The sequence below is a fragment of the Cladophialophora yegresii genome, assembly GCF_000585515.1.
Source record: "Cladophialophora yegresii CBS 114405 chromosome Unknown aczIN-supercont1.7, whole genome shotgun sequence".
Classification (NCBI taxonomy): Eukaryota; Fungi; Ascomycota; class Eurotiomycetes; order Chaetothyriales; family Herpotrichiellaceae; genus Cladophialophora; species Cladophialophora yegresii.
In genome coordinates, this window is record NW_006913051.1 from 2,933,577 (window position 1) to 2,951,156 (window position 17,580).

General features: G+C 53.4%; 6 protein-coding genes across 6 annotated transcripts; 4 read left to right on the forward strand and 2 right to left on the reverse strand.

Annotated features, from left to right (window-relative positions):
- Nucleotides 1–1,667: 1,667 nt before the first annotated feature.
- On the forward strand, nucleotides 1,668–4,880 carry A1O7_10167 (uncharacterized protein; the record flags this gene model as incomplete). The annotated part of the gene is made up of 1 exon (XM_007764151.1): nucleotides 1,668–4,880. The coding sequence occupies one exon, from the start codon at nucleotides 1,668–1,670 to the stop codon at nucleotides 4,878–4,880; it is 3,213 nt and encodes a 1,070-aa protein (XP_007762341.1).
- An 851-nt stretch (nucleotides 4,881–5,731) lies between these two features.
- On the forward strand, nucleotides 5,732–7,053 carry A1O7_10168 (uncharacterized protein; the record flags this gene model as incomplete). The annotated part of the gene is made up of 2 exons (XM_007764152.1): nucleotides 5,732–5,948; nucleotides 6,014–7,053. 2 exons carry the CDS (start codon nucleotides 5,732–5,734, stop codon nucleotides 7,051–7,053), a joined length of 1,257 nt encoding a protein of 418 aa, XP_007762342.1.
- Nucleotides 7,054–9,106: 2,053 nt separating this feature from the next.
- A1O7_10169 (uncharacterized protein) lies at nucleotides 9,107–10,729 on the forward strand (the record flags this gene model as incomplete). The annotated part of the gene is made up of 1 exon (XM_007764153.1): nucleotides 9,107–10,729. The coding sequence occupies one exon, from the start codon at nucleotides 9,107–9,109 to the stop codon at nucleotides 10,727–10,729; it is 1,623 nt and encodes a 540-aa protein (XP_007762343.1).
- A 1,014-nt stretch (nucleotides 10,730–11,743) lies between these two features.
- Nucleotides 11,744–13,504, reverse strand: A1O7_10170 (uncharacterized protein; the record flags this gene model as incomplete). The annotated part of the gene is made up of 5 exons (XM_007764154.1): nucleotides 11,744–12,093; nucleotides 12,161–12,948; nucleotides 13,003–13,186; nucleotides 13,235–13,370; nucleotides 13,439–13,504. 5 exons carry the CDS (start codon nucleotides 13,502–13,504, stop codon nucleotides 11,744–11,746), a joined length of 1,524 nt encoding a protein of 507 aa, XP_007762344.1.
- Nucleotides 13,505–15,052: 1,548 nt separating this feature from the next.
- On the forward strand, nucleotides 15,053–15,782 carry A1O7_10171 (uncharacterized protein; the record flags this gene model as incomplete). Its single annotated transcript, XM_007764155.1, has 2 exons — nucleotides 15,053–15,235; nucleotides 15,288–15,782. 2 exons carry the CDS (start codon nucleotides 15,053–15,055, stop codon nucleotides 15,780–15,782), a joined length of 678 nt encoding a protein of 225 aa, XP_007762345.1.
- Nucleotides 15,783–16,058: 276 nt separating this feature from the next.
- On the reverse strand, nucleotides 16,059–16,781 carry A1O7_10172 (uncharacterized protein; the record flags this gene model as incomplete). Its single annotated transcript, XM_007764156.1, has 1 exon — nucleotides 16,059–16,781. The coding sequence occupies one exon, from the start codon at nucleotides 16,779–16,781 to the stop codon at nucleotides 16,059–16,061; it is 723 nt and encodes a 240-aa protein (XP_007762346.1).
- Between the last annotated feature and the right edge of the window lie 799 nt (nucleotides 16,782–17,580).

The following is a 17,580-nucleotide window of genomic DNA, read 5'->3' on the forward strand; positions in this document are numbered from 1 at the left end:
TCCCCAAAGTCAAACCACCGTCGTGTAAGGTCGCTAGAGCGAAGCTGGCGTTCGTCCGGTTGACTGGCGGATGTCTGTCAGGTTGTGATGACAACAGTGTGTTCCAGGTTGATCAGAGCTCGTTGAATCCACAACGTCGTTGGAACGGTGGCGGAAAGCTACGACGAGCCTGCCCTGAAGTCCTGCATACATTGACCATTCACACTTTCAATCCCCTCGGACTGGTATTTATCCAGGTTACCTACCAATCACAGTAGGGCTCAAGGAGGGACATCATGTCACCCTCTCCATCTGAAATAAGCACAGCCATTCGTCCCCGCAAGGCTGGAGTAGGCCCCTGGCCAAGACTTGTGGTCCAGGTTTTGTCAAGGCAGCCGGTGGCGAGAACAGGGAAGATGGCGACAATTTGTTCCAGAAGATAGCCGAACAGACAATGAAATCGATGAGGTCGAGTTCTCGAGCCGTTCACAGCGGAGTCGGTACCTTGTCCCTCATTCAAGACGGCGTCACGCCGCTCGCTGACTATTGGGCTATGCATGATATCACCACGTGCGTAGCGCTACTGAAGATGAAAGGGGAGTAGAGGAGCGATAACGGGAGTCATGTGGTGATATTATGCTTCAAGGAAGTGGTAAAAGTGGCTTCGTCCTTCAGCCTCAGACGCGAATTGCGTTATGTGAACAGGCCAAGTCCATGCTGAGGGAGGGCGATGCTCCGGACGACCATTGACTTGGCAATCGGATCGCGGGATTGCGTCTCAAGCGAATCTCGAATGAATCTCGAGTGAGAGTAGGTAACAACGCTGGACAAAAGCCGAAACGGTGAGAAAGCAGACGGAAGAAAACATGATTCGCTGAACAGGTCGATGGAAGCTGCGCCATAAATAGAGGACGCACGGGACATCCGAGAACGGCTAAGCCATTATTGGCCTTAGTGCAGCTCTACGCGCCTGGGCTAGACCGCTTTCAGCTGGACGGCCAATGGATGTCCATTCCCCTCGTCTCCCCTCCTCGTCCTTCTCACACTCTCTTCCAATTGTACTTTCCCAATCATGCTTTGCTCCAACGTCCTGCCAGCACGTCTCAGCACTATTGATGCTATTTTGCTGCGCGTCTCGCTGGCTGCAGCTTCATGGGTCGTGGTATTGGTCTACCGGTCCTTCTCAACGGCCTGTTTATGCTTGTTGTGGATTCCAGACCCTGCCCACAGTGGCCAGAGCCAATGAAGACACATCCGATATGTACTAGTATCTCTTCCCAATGTGTGAGAGAGTGAGTGCTGATGCATTGCCGCTCAATTATCGATCAGGTCTCGAGCGAGCCGCCAATGTGGCCTTCACGGCGCTTCAATCCAGGCCACCACCATCATCCCTCACTGCTTCAGGCTCTTTAGCTTTTCTCTTTCCCATGTACCGCCCTTCTGTCCACCTTTCCCACCTTGTCGTCGCTGAAGTTGCTGGTCGCTGTCAGCTTTCCTTCGTTAAGCCAATTCTTTTGTATCTGGGCCTGCGTATGACCGTTGATCGGCAACGCATAGAACTTTTAATACTGATTTGTTTAGAGATCAGACATTCCGGTTCCGCTGGGCGGGCACAAGAACCCAGCAGCTGACGAAACACCCCAACATACCATCCTCATAATATCTTGTGCAGGCTGGTCCTCGCAAGCATGAGCGTTTTACCGTCTACGACCTATCAGTCCCCACCCCGGCTGGGTCGGGGTCGGCACCTTAATACTATTCTCGAGGAAAAGGAAGATGCCAGTCACGGCATGAAGAGTGATAGCGAGGGAGACGGAAGCGACTCGACCATCATCGGCCGTCCGGCAGCATGGGATCCAAAAATCTTCACCGCCTCATCGCGCAAAACCTCGCTCATGAAGACAACCTATCCGTCCTCTCCCGTCTCCTCGTGTGAGCAATCTCCAGCCAGCAGTGCCGGCGAGGGCTACCAACGAAACTCGGTACGAAGCTCCGTCGTTGGCAGTGATGCTGGGACAGTCTTCAGCGACGACTGTCCCTCTCTTGCCAGTGACCCGACCAGTTTCGCGTCCAAATCTAGCCGCAGCAGCTTCGCGAGCGAGAAATCCGGCCGAAATCGATATCCCGCCTTGTACATCCCCAGAGATTCATGGGGCTCCATGGATGGAAGTCCAATCAAGGAGATTACCTTCGGCATGTCCCCCGCTACGAAAATCCGTCTGTCGCCTACGGCGCTGTCGGCCCTCCCAAGAGATGTCCCGGCAATCAATGCACCCCCGTCACTCGGGGATAGCAATAGCAGCATCTCTGATTCTCCCTGCACCACGAAAAACAGTGCACCTGTCACGCCCGACATGAGGCAACTAGGGGAGACCTGGGGCAATCCACCTGCTGTATCACAGCACCTCGAGATAGCACTCGATGACGACCATAGCGTGATACTATCTCCAGCTGAAGCCCACTCCGACAACTCTGTCGTGAGTCTCACATCTCCAGTCGCCTTCACAGAGATGATCATCAACTTCCCCACCGTCCCAGGCGCAACACCTCAAGACCTTTCTCCATTGATGCCTACTATCGAGGAGCTCAAGAAATTCGACCAAGAGGTACCCGCTCATGGCTCTGAGCTCGGAGTGAGGCTCCCCCCAGATGCTCTCCAGCTTCTGCAGCGTCTTGCCGGACAGAGAAGCGCGGATGATTTATCGACTACTTCCGGAGGGAGTCGACCATCTAGGAAGTCTGGAAGACGGGAAGAAATGAGAGAGCGTGCTGCTCCCGAACCTGCCAGTCGGCCTCGCAGTGCCGATGGCGAGACTCCAATCTCCGATTACAGCTTCTCGCAGCTTAGCATACCTTCGCCTGGAGGATTCTTCTCGTCTCTGCAGAATGCCACCCGTCATACGTGGTGCCTTAACAAGTCCAAGGCGCCCAGCATGCCAAACACAGCCACGGCTGAGAATTTCTACAACCGACCTTGGGAGAGCGATTCAAGTGATAACGTTGTGGAAACCGTGTTGACAGTTGATGATACAAATCTAACTGAAGGACCACCAACCGCCAAGCAAGACCATTTCATCTTGGGACAGCCCACGGGACGCAAGAGCCAACAGTCCGAAGACGATGACCTCTACGGACCTGGCAGTGATGAGTCCAAGTCCTCGGGATCTCCTCCCGTTAGCTTCGAATATGACGAGAAGTATTACGAGGACCTCAAGCAATCCGCAGGTCAAAACCTGGATCGGACAGGATCATGGCTTGCCTCACAAACGGATTTCCTCTCGATGATCTTGGACTCAGACCCCAACACCCAGCTATCAGATGACGACACCACGGATGAGACAAGGATCAAAACGGCCCGTCGGACTGTCATGTTCGCTGAGCCACCAAAGGTAGACACGGCTTTGGCCGAGACTCGACCGGAAAGGGACAGCCCAGACTCCGAACCCGGATCTAAGGAACCAATGTTCCTCTCAGCATTCCAACATCTAATCAATGTACGGAAGCAGAGAGATGCATTCGTCCATGCCTCATCTCGCCTGGAAGCCATGCAGAACAATCGCATTGCACTCCAGGAGAAACACATCACCAACCTGCTCGGCCAGCACACTCTCGTTGACCCAAAGCGTCCGAAGTACTCTGGCCCGTTCGGTCTGAACCCTCGACAGACCGGTGTGTTCGAGCGCACTCCTGAACAAGTCGCGTATGAAGCAGTCGAACGTGAGCAACTCGCTGTCGCATCCATCGAACAGTCCAACTGGCAGGTTGAGGCTCTAAAGGCTCTGTATCACGGCCGTCTCCTTGCCTCTCCTGCCGCTTGTCAGCGGTTGAAGAACAAGTCCACACTTCCACTTGACGATCCGACATGTGTGGGAAATAGACGGCTTCGCATTCTGGACCTCGGCGGCGCTGCCTCGGCCTCGTGGGCTTGGAATGCCGCTCTCCAATGGCCCAACGTGAAAGTCTACACAGTCATCAGCAAAGACCAGGCACGAACGCAACGACCCGCTGGTCAGATCAAGCCAGAAGCACCGCTAAACCACCGCACAATATCCGTACCACACCTCTGGCAACTGCCCTTCCGCAGTGGACACTTTGACGTCATCTCTGCGCGCTCCCTTCATGTCCTTCTCAAGAATAACCCCGTTCCAAGTGCACCTTCAATCGACGAATGGGACTTGGCTCTTCGAGAATGCATGCGCGTGCTCAAACCAGGCGGATACCTCGACTACATGATCATGGACTCCAGCATCGCCCACGCCGGCTCCCGTGCGGAGGCCATGTCGGTTGAGTTCGGCTTTGAATTGCACCGCCGGGGTTACGAGCGCGAAGCGGGGAGAAGCTGGCTCAAGAGGCTGAAGAGGGAAGGGTTCGTTGGCGTCAAGCGTGCGTGGATGTTCCTGCCCATGGGGAAACGACCACCCAGAGAAGCCGAGGAGCAAATCCACGGATACACTGGCGGCTGGCAGTCTTGGCGGCAAGGCGCAAAACCATTCGTTCCGGCGCCCAGGCCGATCAGCGAGGTGTCAACAATCAGCAAAATCGTCAGGCAATACATGGATGTCGAGGCCGTACAGGGTCCCGTTGGCTCTACGCAAGACATCGCCGACCTCACTGGCTTGCTCGGCGCCAGAATGTGGGAAGAGTGGCTTGTCAAAGTCCGGGCCGAGTCTGGTCGGGAGGAATCTCGCTGGCTGGAAGGTGTAGATGAGATGATTGAGGAAGGCAAGGAGCAGGGGTCTGGCTGGAAGGTACTAATCGGCTGGGCGAGAAAGCCGAAACCTACAAGGCGCGCCAAAGGTGAGAGAGCTGAGATTACAGTCGCGGTGGAGGACATGGAGGAGTTGACGAGCGGGGATGACTTCATCGAGACGGGCATGATCCCTATGCTCATTCAAGAATGAGACATATGAAGCTCTCTAGGTAGAACCATTTGGTAGGGCCTGGGGTGGGTGTTTTTAGGCATTTAATGGTCTGGTATAGTTTGGAGTGGTCGCAGCATAGCAAGCGGGAGTTACTGTGCTGAAGATGGATGGATTGTGTGGGTGCGGTATTCGGCCAAGGTTGGATTGGATGAGCAGGAAGATTGGATCGGACGAGCAGGACGGAAGCAGGAAAGCATGTGAACGATGTATCAACACTTTCACACGGGTTGCAGCCGTCAGTAGGTACCGTAACCACCACCGCCTTCGTTTCTGGAAGCGCCCCCCCTTCTCTCTGGACGTATATAGCATAGTAGGCTGTCTAAAAATAAGAGTGTCGCTTTGATGTTTGCTGTTGGTGGTTTGAACAACTAAACCGCGTCTGGCATGAGGAGCACCCGGATCCCGATTTCTGCCTTCTATGAGTGTGCAGCCGGCCGGATGCCATCCATTTGTAAAAAGACGGACGACGGGTTTAGTACAATGTATGTCTTCGAAGTCATGCTTACTAAGCTTGACCGTGGTATGCCCATCATCTCTACGAAGTATGTGGAAAGAACATGGTATCTCGAGGTTGAGGTGTGCAAATAGCGTCAATCTCGATGCACTTCGCCGAACTGACATTTTAGTTCTATACGGCACACTTTTAGTGGCTAAAGCGCACTATCGAAACCGACGAGCTTAAAATTAATAATTGCATTGTACGGAGTATTGCATCACCACTGAAGAATCATCCGACTGTCACTCATTTGTCGCGTCGAGGTTGACTGACATGTTTCATTCTCTGCCATCTCGTCAGTAACCAGAAATCTTGATCAGGACAGAGCTTGACCATGTTTCGCCCGGCGGCTGGATCAGTGTTCCGCTCTGCGGCTCGTGTGTCTCCGTCTTCTTCCCCTGTCGCAAGGACTCTTGGGAAACGATTCGCTAGCACTTCGCCTGCAAACGCACGACGGAGTTGGAAAGGCTCTGCCTTGAGATGGGGTGTCGCCATTGCTGGCGTCTACTACTATAATACGAGCCCCGTCTTTGCGGAGCAGCCCCAGCATAGTATGCATTCTGCAACGGAGATTACAGTCGAGTTGTATCAAGTACTGACGGCTTTCGTTCTATAGATCTATTAAACCCGAATGTTGACGCGGTAGACGACGAAGTCAGAGACCACTCCACATTGGAAGCACTCACCTCTGGTCGCGCACGGCAAGCCGAGAAAAATGCCTCTGTCCTACGCTCTGCAGCCGATGCTGTGTCCTCTGAGAATGCTTCGACAACGGTGCTCACTGAGCATGACAAACCCAGCAACACGGGCGCAGCAGAATTGGAAGAGGAGGCAGCTGGCGAGGGTGCTTTCAACCCCGAGACTGGGGAAATCAATTGGGATTGTCCTTGCTTAGGTGGTATGGCGCATGGTCCTTGTGGTCCCGAGTTTCGAGAAGCGTTTTCATGTTTCGTTTACTCGACGGAAGAACCAAAAGGCATGGACTGTATCGACAAATTCCAAAATATGCAGCAGTGTTTCCAGAAGTATCCGGAGGTTTATAAGGGCGAGCTGGAAGATGATGATGAACTATCTGCTGGGCTAGAGGAGGAGAGGCAGGAGCTGGTTAATGAGATTGCGGAGAGAAAGAAACAACAGTCAGAATCACAAAAGCAAACAAGGCTGCTAGAGGAGCCAGATACTGTTCCGCGGGCAAAAAGCACTACCAAGAGAGCAGCTCCTCAAGCAGCAAGCACTACCAAGAAAGCAGCTCCGCAAGACTCTCAACAACAACCGCAGTCAGACACGGAAGGGGGAAACGGAGCTCAACAACCAGCAGTACCATCGAAATCCCAGCCAGACTCAATCCCGAAAGCCAGTATCGATGCCACCGCAGCCAATCAGCGGACTGACAAGCCGCCCGCAGAGGAAGGGAAGGTCAAAGTTAGTGACGATTCGACTCACGAGTCGACCTTTTCGCCCGAGCGCGAGAACGTTACAGAAGGCCAGGAATCAGGCGTCGCAAGTGATGCAGAGAAAAGTTCATCCGTTTCTGGCCTCCCGGAGTCCGAAATCGTGCCAAAAGCGGCACATAATGCCACAAGCAGCAGCGGTGGTGAAAGGGCAAAGGAAGATGGGCAGGTGGCTGGAGGTCGGGGTGGACGAAAGGGAGAGTAGATCTATCGAGTCTATCTCTCTTGCATAGCAATGTGGTCGAGTCATTGCAGCACAAAAGGATGGCAAAAGCTGTTGTATATTAATCCGGCAAGACTGGCGACGTTATTAGCCACAGGACCGAAGAGATCATCGTTCTCACCTTGAGTGCTTGACCGTTCCCTCGAATCGCTTCGAGCTGTGCATGCTAAAGCGCCCAAGCTCTATGGATCTTGCCCGCGGTTTGTCCAAGCATCATTACTCCATACGAGGTACGAGTACTGCGCCGAATGGCTGCCATGTGGCATGAATGCTAATCTGGTTTAACAACAAGCAATTTCCGCTAGGTCTCGGTTGCGTGAGCGAAGTCTGTGGATCGTCTCAAACCAGCCCGAAACATGGAAGGCTGTTGCTTGCGATCGCCATAAACTATGTAAGGCCCTCTACTGAATGTCTGCCTCCACAGATGGTACGTTCGAAAGAGGCTTTTCGCATTATCAACACGGACGTTACAGTTTTGAATACGGAGTAGCAGGGCGTGAAGAAACCTTAGAAGCTTCCCCACTCAAAATCCGAGGCGACTAATGCAGTTTGGGATGAAACAGTGGTACTGGGGAGCACCCAGGGGAGGTCAATCCAGATCAGAGGCTGTGATGTCCTCGTGGGATTGGAGCTAGCTGCTGGTCTACCGCCTAAGGTAGGAGCATAAACCGTGCCCGGTGAGGAGTACGAGGAAGCAGGCTCACAAAAGTGTGCTGCCCACCGTCACGCCGTATATTTATAGCGATCATTTTACGAGAACGAGCGGATGGTTGACGAACTCATCATTTCACGGGTGGCCGACACGCAGCATCGACGGGCGAGTGTGCTGCAGCTGTCACAAAAAAGAAACCGTGCCGTCAAGTGGTTCTCGAGATTTTCGTTGGAGGCTTTGCAGGCTTGAGTGACAGCGCAGTGCTCGCCTCGACTAAGCAGCCCCTATTAACCGCAAATTCTCAAGCGTCGAACGAGGCAAAGACGTGAGTGGCCTTGGTGGCGCCTGTTTCAATGGCGTGCCAAGCAGCTCGTGCCGAACAAGCACGTTCAAGCCAATCACTAACAGCCCAAATGCACTCCCTTGCCGGTCGCCACCTGTTCCAGTTAGCTGGATTGAGCTTGAAGCAGGGGTCCTTCTCGTTCGTATCTCACTCACTCACCCTCGCTGTCCCCTTCGCGGCTGTCCTGTTCGTTGGCTCTTCGCTCTCTCGCAGGCTTAGGCTCAGGCTCGGTTCATCATCACCTTACCTCACCTTCACTTCAACCTCCCTCTTTCCCCTTCACCATCCTTTGCTGTCATTCCGTTGTCTCGTTCTCTTTCGCCTTCACTGTCAACCCCGGCACTGGCAGTAACGTCCACCTCTCACCTATCTCGCCTTTCCTTTACACCTGCGTTTTTGCCCTAATCACTTCTCACCCATCAACTGGACTTGACAGCCAACCTCCAACCAGCCGATTCTTCCGACCCAGTAGTGGGCAGCGATTTGTGAAGAGGCAGCGTTCCACATACTACCTCATAATCGTCCATACCCGTCAAGACAACAGCTTCATTCGAGCGATCATTGCCGCGCAATATCCCAAAAATTCAGTAACCACTTTCGTTGTTCCACAGCTCTTTTCGTTCCGTCACAATACTAAGACGACTTTGTACAATCAATTATCAATCTCTCACGAGCACTTCACGTCCATTTGCTCTCCGATCTCCAAGTTCCCGCCACAAAGCTGGCTGAACGGTTTGGTCCGTACTCAGGTGTCGCCTAAGTACATCAGAACGCTATCACTAACCCATGTGCTGCAGGAATTCGTTCTTTGAACACACCGTACGCCCTCCAGGTCCCCTCTGGGCCACGATCACACTGCTAGTTACGACTTCCGACTACGTCCACGATCCTTAATTGCCTAATCTCTAGGCAGGAAAGACCGAGCACTTTCCTGACAAGATTCATTTCTACGCGTCGGCCGTGCGCAGATTTTTTTGCATAACATACTTGTCTTACCCGGCTTGCACACCATACGGCATTTCTATTCGTCCTAGACTACAATGAGCATCGACGCAGGCGGTCTTGCTCAAATGACTTACCAGTCTCCATTCAACGGCTCCATCGGTGTTTCCGGCCCCGGCTTCGCTTCCCGTGGGAAAGGTTCTCATATCAAGCGTCTCAGCGTTGCCCCTCCTTCCAAGATCTCGACCATTGACGAAACCCAACAAACGAACACAGTATCGACTCCTCGAACCAGCCGCGGCCATCTGTTGGCTGGTCTCCGTACAGCTCCGAAGTCTGCGACGGTTCCTCATGCTACCAATGGCCAGGGGCTGGAAAGTAGCAGGTACGCCTCTATGCAGTACAGCAACCAGGCTCCGCAGACTGCCACCGGCATGTACTTTCCGCAAGGCAGAAACTCGTTTCATGGCAACTACCAGCAGCAACAGCAACACTACTCTCTTCCTGAACACGTGCTTGCACCTCCATCTCTTGACTTCGTTGACGGTGCCGAGAACATGGACCAGACATTATACGACGAATTGGTAGCAACCAACAATTACCTTGCCCAGCAACAGCGAGCTCTCCAGCAGCAACTGTTGAGCGTCACGGCCGCGGCTCACCAATTTTCTGGGCTCAACCTCAACACCGGTTTCATGAACAACATTGGCCAGCAGCAGTTCCAGTCTCCCATCAGCTCCCCGATGGGCCTGTACAATCAACAGTTGCAACAGGGCTTGCAACCTATGGTGCAACAGGTGCCTGGCAGCCCTGGCGTTTTCGCCGTGTACAATCCTATGACTGGGCAGTCCAGCTATGTCGTCGACAAATCCTATCAGCAACAACAGCAGCAACAGGAAGTGTCTCCGAACCGTCAGAAGACCTCTGCCTCGCCTCCACCCGCCAACCCAGGCTATCACCGCCAGTATCCAGAGCCAAGTTTCCATCAGACCGAGACTCGATCTAAAACACCTCCGAAGTCCAGTCCTTCCCCAGCGCAGGACGTTGAACCTCTCCCTCCTCCATCTGCCAATGCCTTCCGACGCGGCCACCGCAAGAATATGTCCTCTGCCAATATCAAGACCAATAATGAATGGACTAAAGGCGCTGGGGCAAGACCTGGATTTCCACAAACTCCATTGACTGCCACCTTCGGCCCGGGGCATGGAAGAGCCGGAGAACACCCAGTCAGACAACCCAAAGGACCACCACTTCTGCAGGAGCTTGAGGAGAAGCCTACATCCAAACATGAAGGGAGCAAGAACTTTGCCACTCGGCAACGCCGCCGAGCTGTCCACGACCTGGTCCGTGCTGGGCGCGAGCGCCGCAGCGATAGTGGTCGTCAACCTGGCTCAGGAGCTGGAACACCGGGTAGCGAGAATGACTTCAACTTTTCGGTCTCGTCTGACGACTCGGCTCTTGCTGGTAGCAGCACTTTGTCCAGCAAGCCAAGCCTGGGAAGCCTCCGAGCTGCTGCTAGTGGTGCCATTGGTTCTGAGATAAAGGAAAAATCTCGAGAACGGTCTTCGGTTGACAGTGTTGGCGCTCTCAGCGCTAAGAGCGTGAGCAGCGATGAGGGCAACTCAGTCGGAGGACCAATCGTCGAGATTGAGTCCGCCAGACGCAACACCCCCCTCCTTGTTCTCAGTAGCGCTGAGAAACGTAAGAGTGTTGTTATGTGAAGGTGACAGTGACAGGAGGGCAACATGGGCAGCGCCCACAATTACACTAGTTTCATTTTGAGTTCTCTTGGAAGACTCAGCCGCTCATTATCATCACGACTTGATGACCAGGTATTACCCAAGATTGATTGATTGGCACGAACACTATGGCTAGTACATTCGATTCGCAGGGCTCAGAAGCGCGTACCTAACACCTCAATGTTATTATCACGGATACTCCTCAGGGAATACGTGTCCGTTGATCGTTTCTTTGCTTAACTCGGCTCCCTTTCACACGCTACAAGTTGTCACCACAAAAGACTGATACACTCGTTTGCATGAGCGCGCTTCGGTGTCTAGAAGTGGCTTGCGTCGGAAGGAGTGGCGTGCTTCAAAGCGCTGAGATGCACTACAGGAAATTCTCCCTCGGTGGCTCGCATCTTTGTGCTGCGTACGTTGGACCCATTGGCGTTGAAATCCCATGGGCACAGCGCCGGGATAGGTCAAGGCGAGGAGGAGCGAGTGACACAACGCTTCCAACCCTACATCCATCCATGTGATCCCTACTGTAGCATGTAATAGTGCCGCGCAATCTTCCCTGCCTTGCAATTTCTTGGTCGCAGTTCTCAACTTCGATACCTCCATCTCGCGTAACAGTAATTCGGCGTGTCAAACAAGGTCTCTTCTCCGCCCTCTTCCTGGTCTGCTCTCCGCTTTTCACGATGAGCAGAATCTGGTCCCAGGGGTGATCATGGTCGTTATCATGCACCTCTGGGAAAAACGACTGATAGACCGTACACGTACCCGGACGCTTGCTCATGGCATCGCAATGCTATGGATCTAAACTTCGTTACCATGTTCATGGAGCATCGTCTCATGGCCCTGCCTCTTACAGAGTGCAGAGCCGTGCCCGCTCGTGTTCATGCCCAGTTCGTGCCCCAACTCCTCCAGGTTTTAACCCTACTCACTCACTCACTACCTCCAACCCGTGGTGCAACATCCTCAGCAGATCCTGCTCGAAAGTGGACCTACAGTCTAACTGTTCAAATACCGCGCCACCGCGCCTCTCAACTTCCTCCCTCCCTCTCCTGCAACGTTAATAAGATTCTCCAAATCATCTCCAGCAGTTAACCCTAGCCTTCGCACGAAATCCTTCGCTACGGTCTCGATATCTCCGTAATTTCCGTCTTCCAAACCCGTAAGGTCATCCTCAGGCCGCCCAAAGTACGCATTGGATGAGATACTGGTCGCTCCGTCGAAGTTTTGCAGCCGGGACTTTGCCTCGGCTTGGGCGGAAGGGTCATAGGAGGCACGGCCGAAAAATTCGTCACTGGAGATCGATTTCTGGGTGCCAAATTTTTGGCGCGCGTATTGCTCGCCGTCATCTTTGGGCATGAGTCATCAGTACAGAACAAGGAAGAGAAAGTTATAGACCCGCTGAAAGAGACTCACCATCTGCTGCTGCTGGCTTAGCGGGACCGACTGCGCCGAAGCCCAATTTCCTGGGTGCGGCCGCGGAAGATGCTCCTGTTGCTGCTTTGGTCGGTCCAATCTGGCCAAACCCTAATCTGTTCATGCCCATACCCAGTCTCTCGATCTCACTCGGACTCCGGGCGTGACTGGGATTGGGAGCGCCCCTAGCAGAAGTGTTAATTGGTGCCGGACTCTCTTTTGGCGGTGCAGAAGCAGATCCAAAATTCGAGGACTTATTTTTGGCCAGTTCCTCAGTCTTCTCTGCTTCTGGATCATAGCCCAATTTCTCTACCCGCTCGGCTTCAGCTTTCGCAGCCTTTTCAGCGGCTTCGAAGTCAATCTCCTCGCCGACAACCTTCTTAGCTCCAAGCTTTTGTGCAGGCTTCTTTCCACCCAGGACATTTGTACGCTTTGCGCCGGCGCCGCCCAGCGGGCCAGACTTGCGAATGGCAGAGGAGGACGTTGTGCGGATAGCTGTCGGAGCAGGAAGAGCGGCTTCGCCGTCACCAGTACTTGAGGCTAGTGGGGACGGAGACTTGGGTCGAGACTGCGCGCCATTGGCGTTGCCAGTGGAGAGGAATGGGGAGGCGGTGCGTGAGACGACAGGAGGGGTGGCACTTCTCGAAGGCGGATTGCTAGGCCGCTTGATCGTGGGCTTGTCCCAGGAAGAGAAGAAGTCGTCGGCTGGTTCGCCTGCGGGCGTCGAGGTGCCATCGCCGCCAGCGGCGGAGAGGGGGTCGTCGGTGATGACTACTTCGTCGGGGTGCCTGTGCTCTTATTAGGCTCCGCCAAATCAAACTAGGAACCGTGTATTGGCCTACTCTTGAGCGTCTCTCTCTGCTCGACGCTTCAGTTCCTCCTTGTACTTGTTGGCCGCATTGGAAGTGTATTTGACCTTGGCGTCTTTACTGGCAAGAGCGGCGCTTCCACCGTTCATCTGGAAGAATTTGGTGGCCGACTCATTCCCTCCGACTTTCATAGTGCGCAGCTGAGCCCATTGCCAGACTAATCCATGTCAATGTCATATTCGTCTATGCGGGACACTCGTCGTACCGTCCAGATTCGTCGATCTCACAAAAGAAATGTGGACACCCAGGTTTCTATGGTTGGAGGAGCAGTCGAGGCACAAGTAGACGCCAAAAGGTACAGATGACCATGTCGGGTTTTTTTGGCCGCAGTCGAAACATACCTGCCGAGACGTGTGAGTATGGGCATCCGAGTGCTAGAGGTGGCCTCTCAGCATCGTGGCGGCAGTACCTTGTTGGCAGGCTTCGCCTTCAGCTTATCGAAGATCTTCTGCGACTGTGTTTTTGTGGCGCTCATCTTGGCTGAGCCGTTCGGGATAACAGGTCAGAGTGGGAGAGGGGAGGGTTGTGGGGTTCGTGAGTCTTGAGTGAGGAATCTCGCCTTGAACATGCGGCTTGGGGATGATGGAGCCGGGTGTCGGCGTTGCATCCTAACGCAATGGGGACACGTCTTGGCAAATACTGAGCCTCGCGATCACTCTTCACGGACCACGTCGTTACTTCTGTCCAACCACTCTACAATGATACCCCTCAGACCCTGGAAGATGAATTATACTGCCAAAGTCTGGCTCCTATTGTTCTGCGGATATCTTCTATCATCAGGCCAGTACTCCGTACGGCTTCCCACATTTTCTCAGTAGCCGAGTGGGGATTGCTTGTCGACGTACGCTGTTTGGGGACGAGTGCCAACCTTCAGTACCTAGTAGGAAAAGGCAAGCCTCTCGAAGACTAGTCAAGTCTGGCGTATAGATTCCCTGGATAACATACCGTCGCAGACTGGGAAAGACGCTCGGGTCCGCCTACTTCGATGCTGGTGAGTAACAACGGCCAAGGTGTTCACTACTACCATGCGGCAACTTAGCGATGTACCTTTTCCTCCTCCACCATCAAAACCTCACAGAACGTTTCTCAGGGCTAAATCAACGCAGTAGACGGCGTGTGCGCCTCCTCAGCTCCGGTCGCAGTCCTTTCGCGCGGGACGTCCTGAATACTCCTGCGCCAAGCAGATGACCTGATAGAGCACCCTGGTGGACGTTCAAACGGAGGCTGCACTAATGCCATCGACAGTAGTAAAGCGGGTCGTTTCCGAGACACTGCGCCTCCATATCACCAAGCTCTGGATGGAGCGGCATCTGTGCCGCACAGAGATCGCAATAAGCCACACTGGAGCTCTTAATCCAGAACGGGTGTCGCACATAGGTTGTGAAAAGAATATCAACTGTCCACAGTGTTCTCATGTCGACTCCTCCACCTATCCAGCCCAGTCAAGTATCAATCACACCCCGTTTCAAGACAAGCATATCAAATACTGCAACTGACCGAGCAGCCGTTCTCTACGCCTGGAGGTATTTTGGCGATCTTTATTTGCATTAAATTTGGGCAGCTCCTTGAGAGGATCCTCAGCCATGTCGATACCGATGAAGTATTTGTCCCAGGAAGCACTTCTTAAGACGCTTCTCTCCACCAACATAAGGAATGTTCCCTCGACCGCGCCTCACCATGTTGAGGTATCAACAATATCCCATATCCGCGGCCCGCGTTATCATTCCACTGGCACCTATGATGTCGCTCGCCCATCTATCCTATGATGTCGTCTTGATATAAAGACTGCCCTTGGCGCCGTGGCCTCTACATGTCACTGAAGATTTTCGCACTCAGGTTCTTTCATTTCTTTCTTTATCTCACCAGACAGCTTCCTCTTTCTTATCGCCTTTCCCAAACTGCTCACAACCCCCTGACATTGAGCTTTGAAAACCAAGACAATTCTTACAGTGCACCACGTTCACTGCACGCCGTTGGAATGCCGGCTGATCCAATCCCTACAAATGAGGAGTAAGTCAGCGTGATGCCTACCCTGAAACCTCGGCTATTGGCTAACATCATTAGGATTATCGAGGCAGAGGAGCATGTTGCAAAGTCCTACAAGAGACTCAAGAAAGCCATGGAGCAGGCCAGGAGACATAAGAAGATCGCCAACCGCTTGAAGAAGCGCTGCTTTCGTCTCGGCAATCCGAAGGTCTCTACAAAGGTAGAATGCTTTGCTTTATGGCGTTACCATATACTCATATTGACCTCCCCAGATCTATCAATCCGGCACCATTAAGAACGAGAATCATGGCCTTATCAAGCTCCCAGTCGAGGTCAAGAAGATTATCTTCAAAGCACTCCCAACCGCGGCTGATCGTGCCTGCCTCGGGCTCGCCTGCAAGGATCAAGCGGCAGTCTATGACCAACTTAAGACGGAGAAGAACAAGAAAGACTACGCTCAACACGTTCCGAAACGCGCGACCGACGTTCATCGCCTCCAGATGCTTATCCGCCTCAAGCCCGACATGCCGGCAAAGTACCGTATCTGTTACCTCTGCCTCCAATTCATCGACACCACACACCCTGACAATGCAGGCTTATGGGGAGGAAGTGAAAATCGAGTCAGCGGTGGCAAGACAACCAAGACTGCGATGATTGAAGGTCCCCGTTGCCCGTTGTGCGTTGCCGCCAAGAAGCTCGAGGCCGCGAAGTACAAGGATACTTACAAGAAGTATCTCGCTCTTGTTGATAAGGTATCCTTCAAGTAACCGCTAGTGGCAGTGGCAAAACGCGAGGGAGGCTGATGAAGTGGGCCGTCGGCTCATAACTGTTAGTGACGGACCACTATGTGACATGCATACTTGCGAGACCACACATTGGCTGACCAAGAGAGCGGAGCTCGCACAATGTGATATTGCCGGGACCGAGGCCCAGGCTGGTACCATTGCACGTTTCGAGCTCAGTGCATTCAGTAGTGATTTTGAGAGCCCAGAGGCCATAAGACAGATAGATTGAGAATCATCTTGATCGGATATCGACGGTGCTCAACGGTCCGAAGATTTTTGAGTCTGCTGACTTGTCTCTTCTAGCCTGTCCACAAAAGGACGATATGGCGCAGCCATCGTGTGAGGCTGCGGTCGGTCAGAACCGTCTTGACGCTTGTCGTCGGAGCCCGGATATTGCTGCTGCACCCGGTGCATGCGATCTAGCGGCTCACCAACAATGTGATATTTGGCCCACTCCACACGCGGAGTACGCACGACATTCTGCACCCCTGGGAACTGACCGAACTTGGATGCACCTACTTCTTCCCGGGTCTCTGCAGACTCCAGCCCGTCGACGTCGATGCCAGCTCGAGGTTGGCGATTCAACTTGCCTGCTTGAAGGTCCTTGACGAAGTGTTGCGGGTCCTCCAGAGCAGCCTTCTTCATCTTGTCAAGTTTCCTCACGTCCTGCAGAGCCTGTTGCCGCTGGATTTGTAGGATCGACAGCGTCGCTCTTAGGGCAATGGCGTCCGGATTGTCGTCCAAACTTACGGGAAGTGGTTCAGGTGGTTCATCCATCCATTGTGGTGGTGGTGGGTCTGCTCCGTTACCATCTTGGGAAGCCAAACTGGCTTGTGAAAGCGTTGGAGTCACAGGTGAGTAGGATGGACGTTGAGGACTGCCCCCAGCGTCATGTTCGGTGCTAGCGCGAGGACGAGTCGTGGTTTCGATAGAGAGACCGGACTGGGCCTCTTCAGGGTTCTCCTGTCTGTCGTCGGGCATGATCAACTTGAGCCGTACGATAGTGGGCCGTGCATCCGACGGGCCGCCTGGCATGAAAGACTTATGGTTTTCGACTTTAGTGGATTGGACCCGATGTTGCCAAATGCACTTGAACGAGGGAAATCGACATAAGGGTACCGGTTCCGAGGTTTGGCGCAAGGTTGTATCTGGGGCTGGATTGCACTTGAGAGTCGAGATTGGAACAGGTGGAGAGGTAGATTAGATCGGCTGTTGGCTGTTTAGTCAAAGGGGAAGGTGGCTGGCAAGCGTGGCTTTGAGTTTTCTCGGTTGGACGCGGTACGTCGTACACAGAATATGCAAGCAGCACAAGAGGACTAGTTTGGCGATACTGGAAAGGAGGAAGAGAAGCGTGACTGGAAGTTTACTTGCTCCTCAAAAGCGAGGAGAAAGGTACTATGTACCGCGTGCCTGCTGTACCAAGTGCCTTAAGTTACCTAGGTAGCTTGGGACCTGTGTGGCAACACAGGCAGCAGAGATGTCTACGGAGTACTGTGGTACGATGTTCTGCAGTGGCGCTTTGGGCTAGGGCTCCGAAGGCTCGAGGGGATCCATGGGCTCCATCGGCAACGCGAGCCAGAAGCACGGTCGGCTGGAAACTTTTGTCGGCGAACCCTCAAGGTTCAACACTGCGAACAACCTTCATCTGTGCCTCACTGTCTGTCACCTGCCAGTCCTTCGACAGAACTCTTTTTTGGAGGAGAGAGGGCCCCTAGCTTTCTTCGATGTTCGATTGTGCAGGGCTAGCTTTCACTGCTAACCTTCTGGATAATTCCATCGT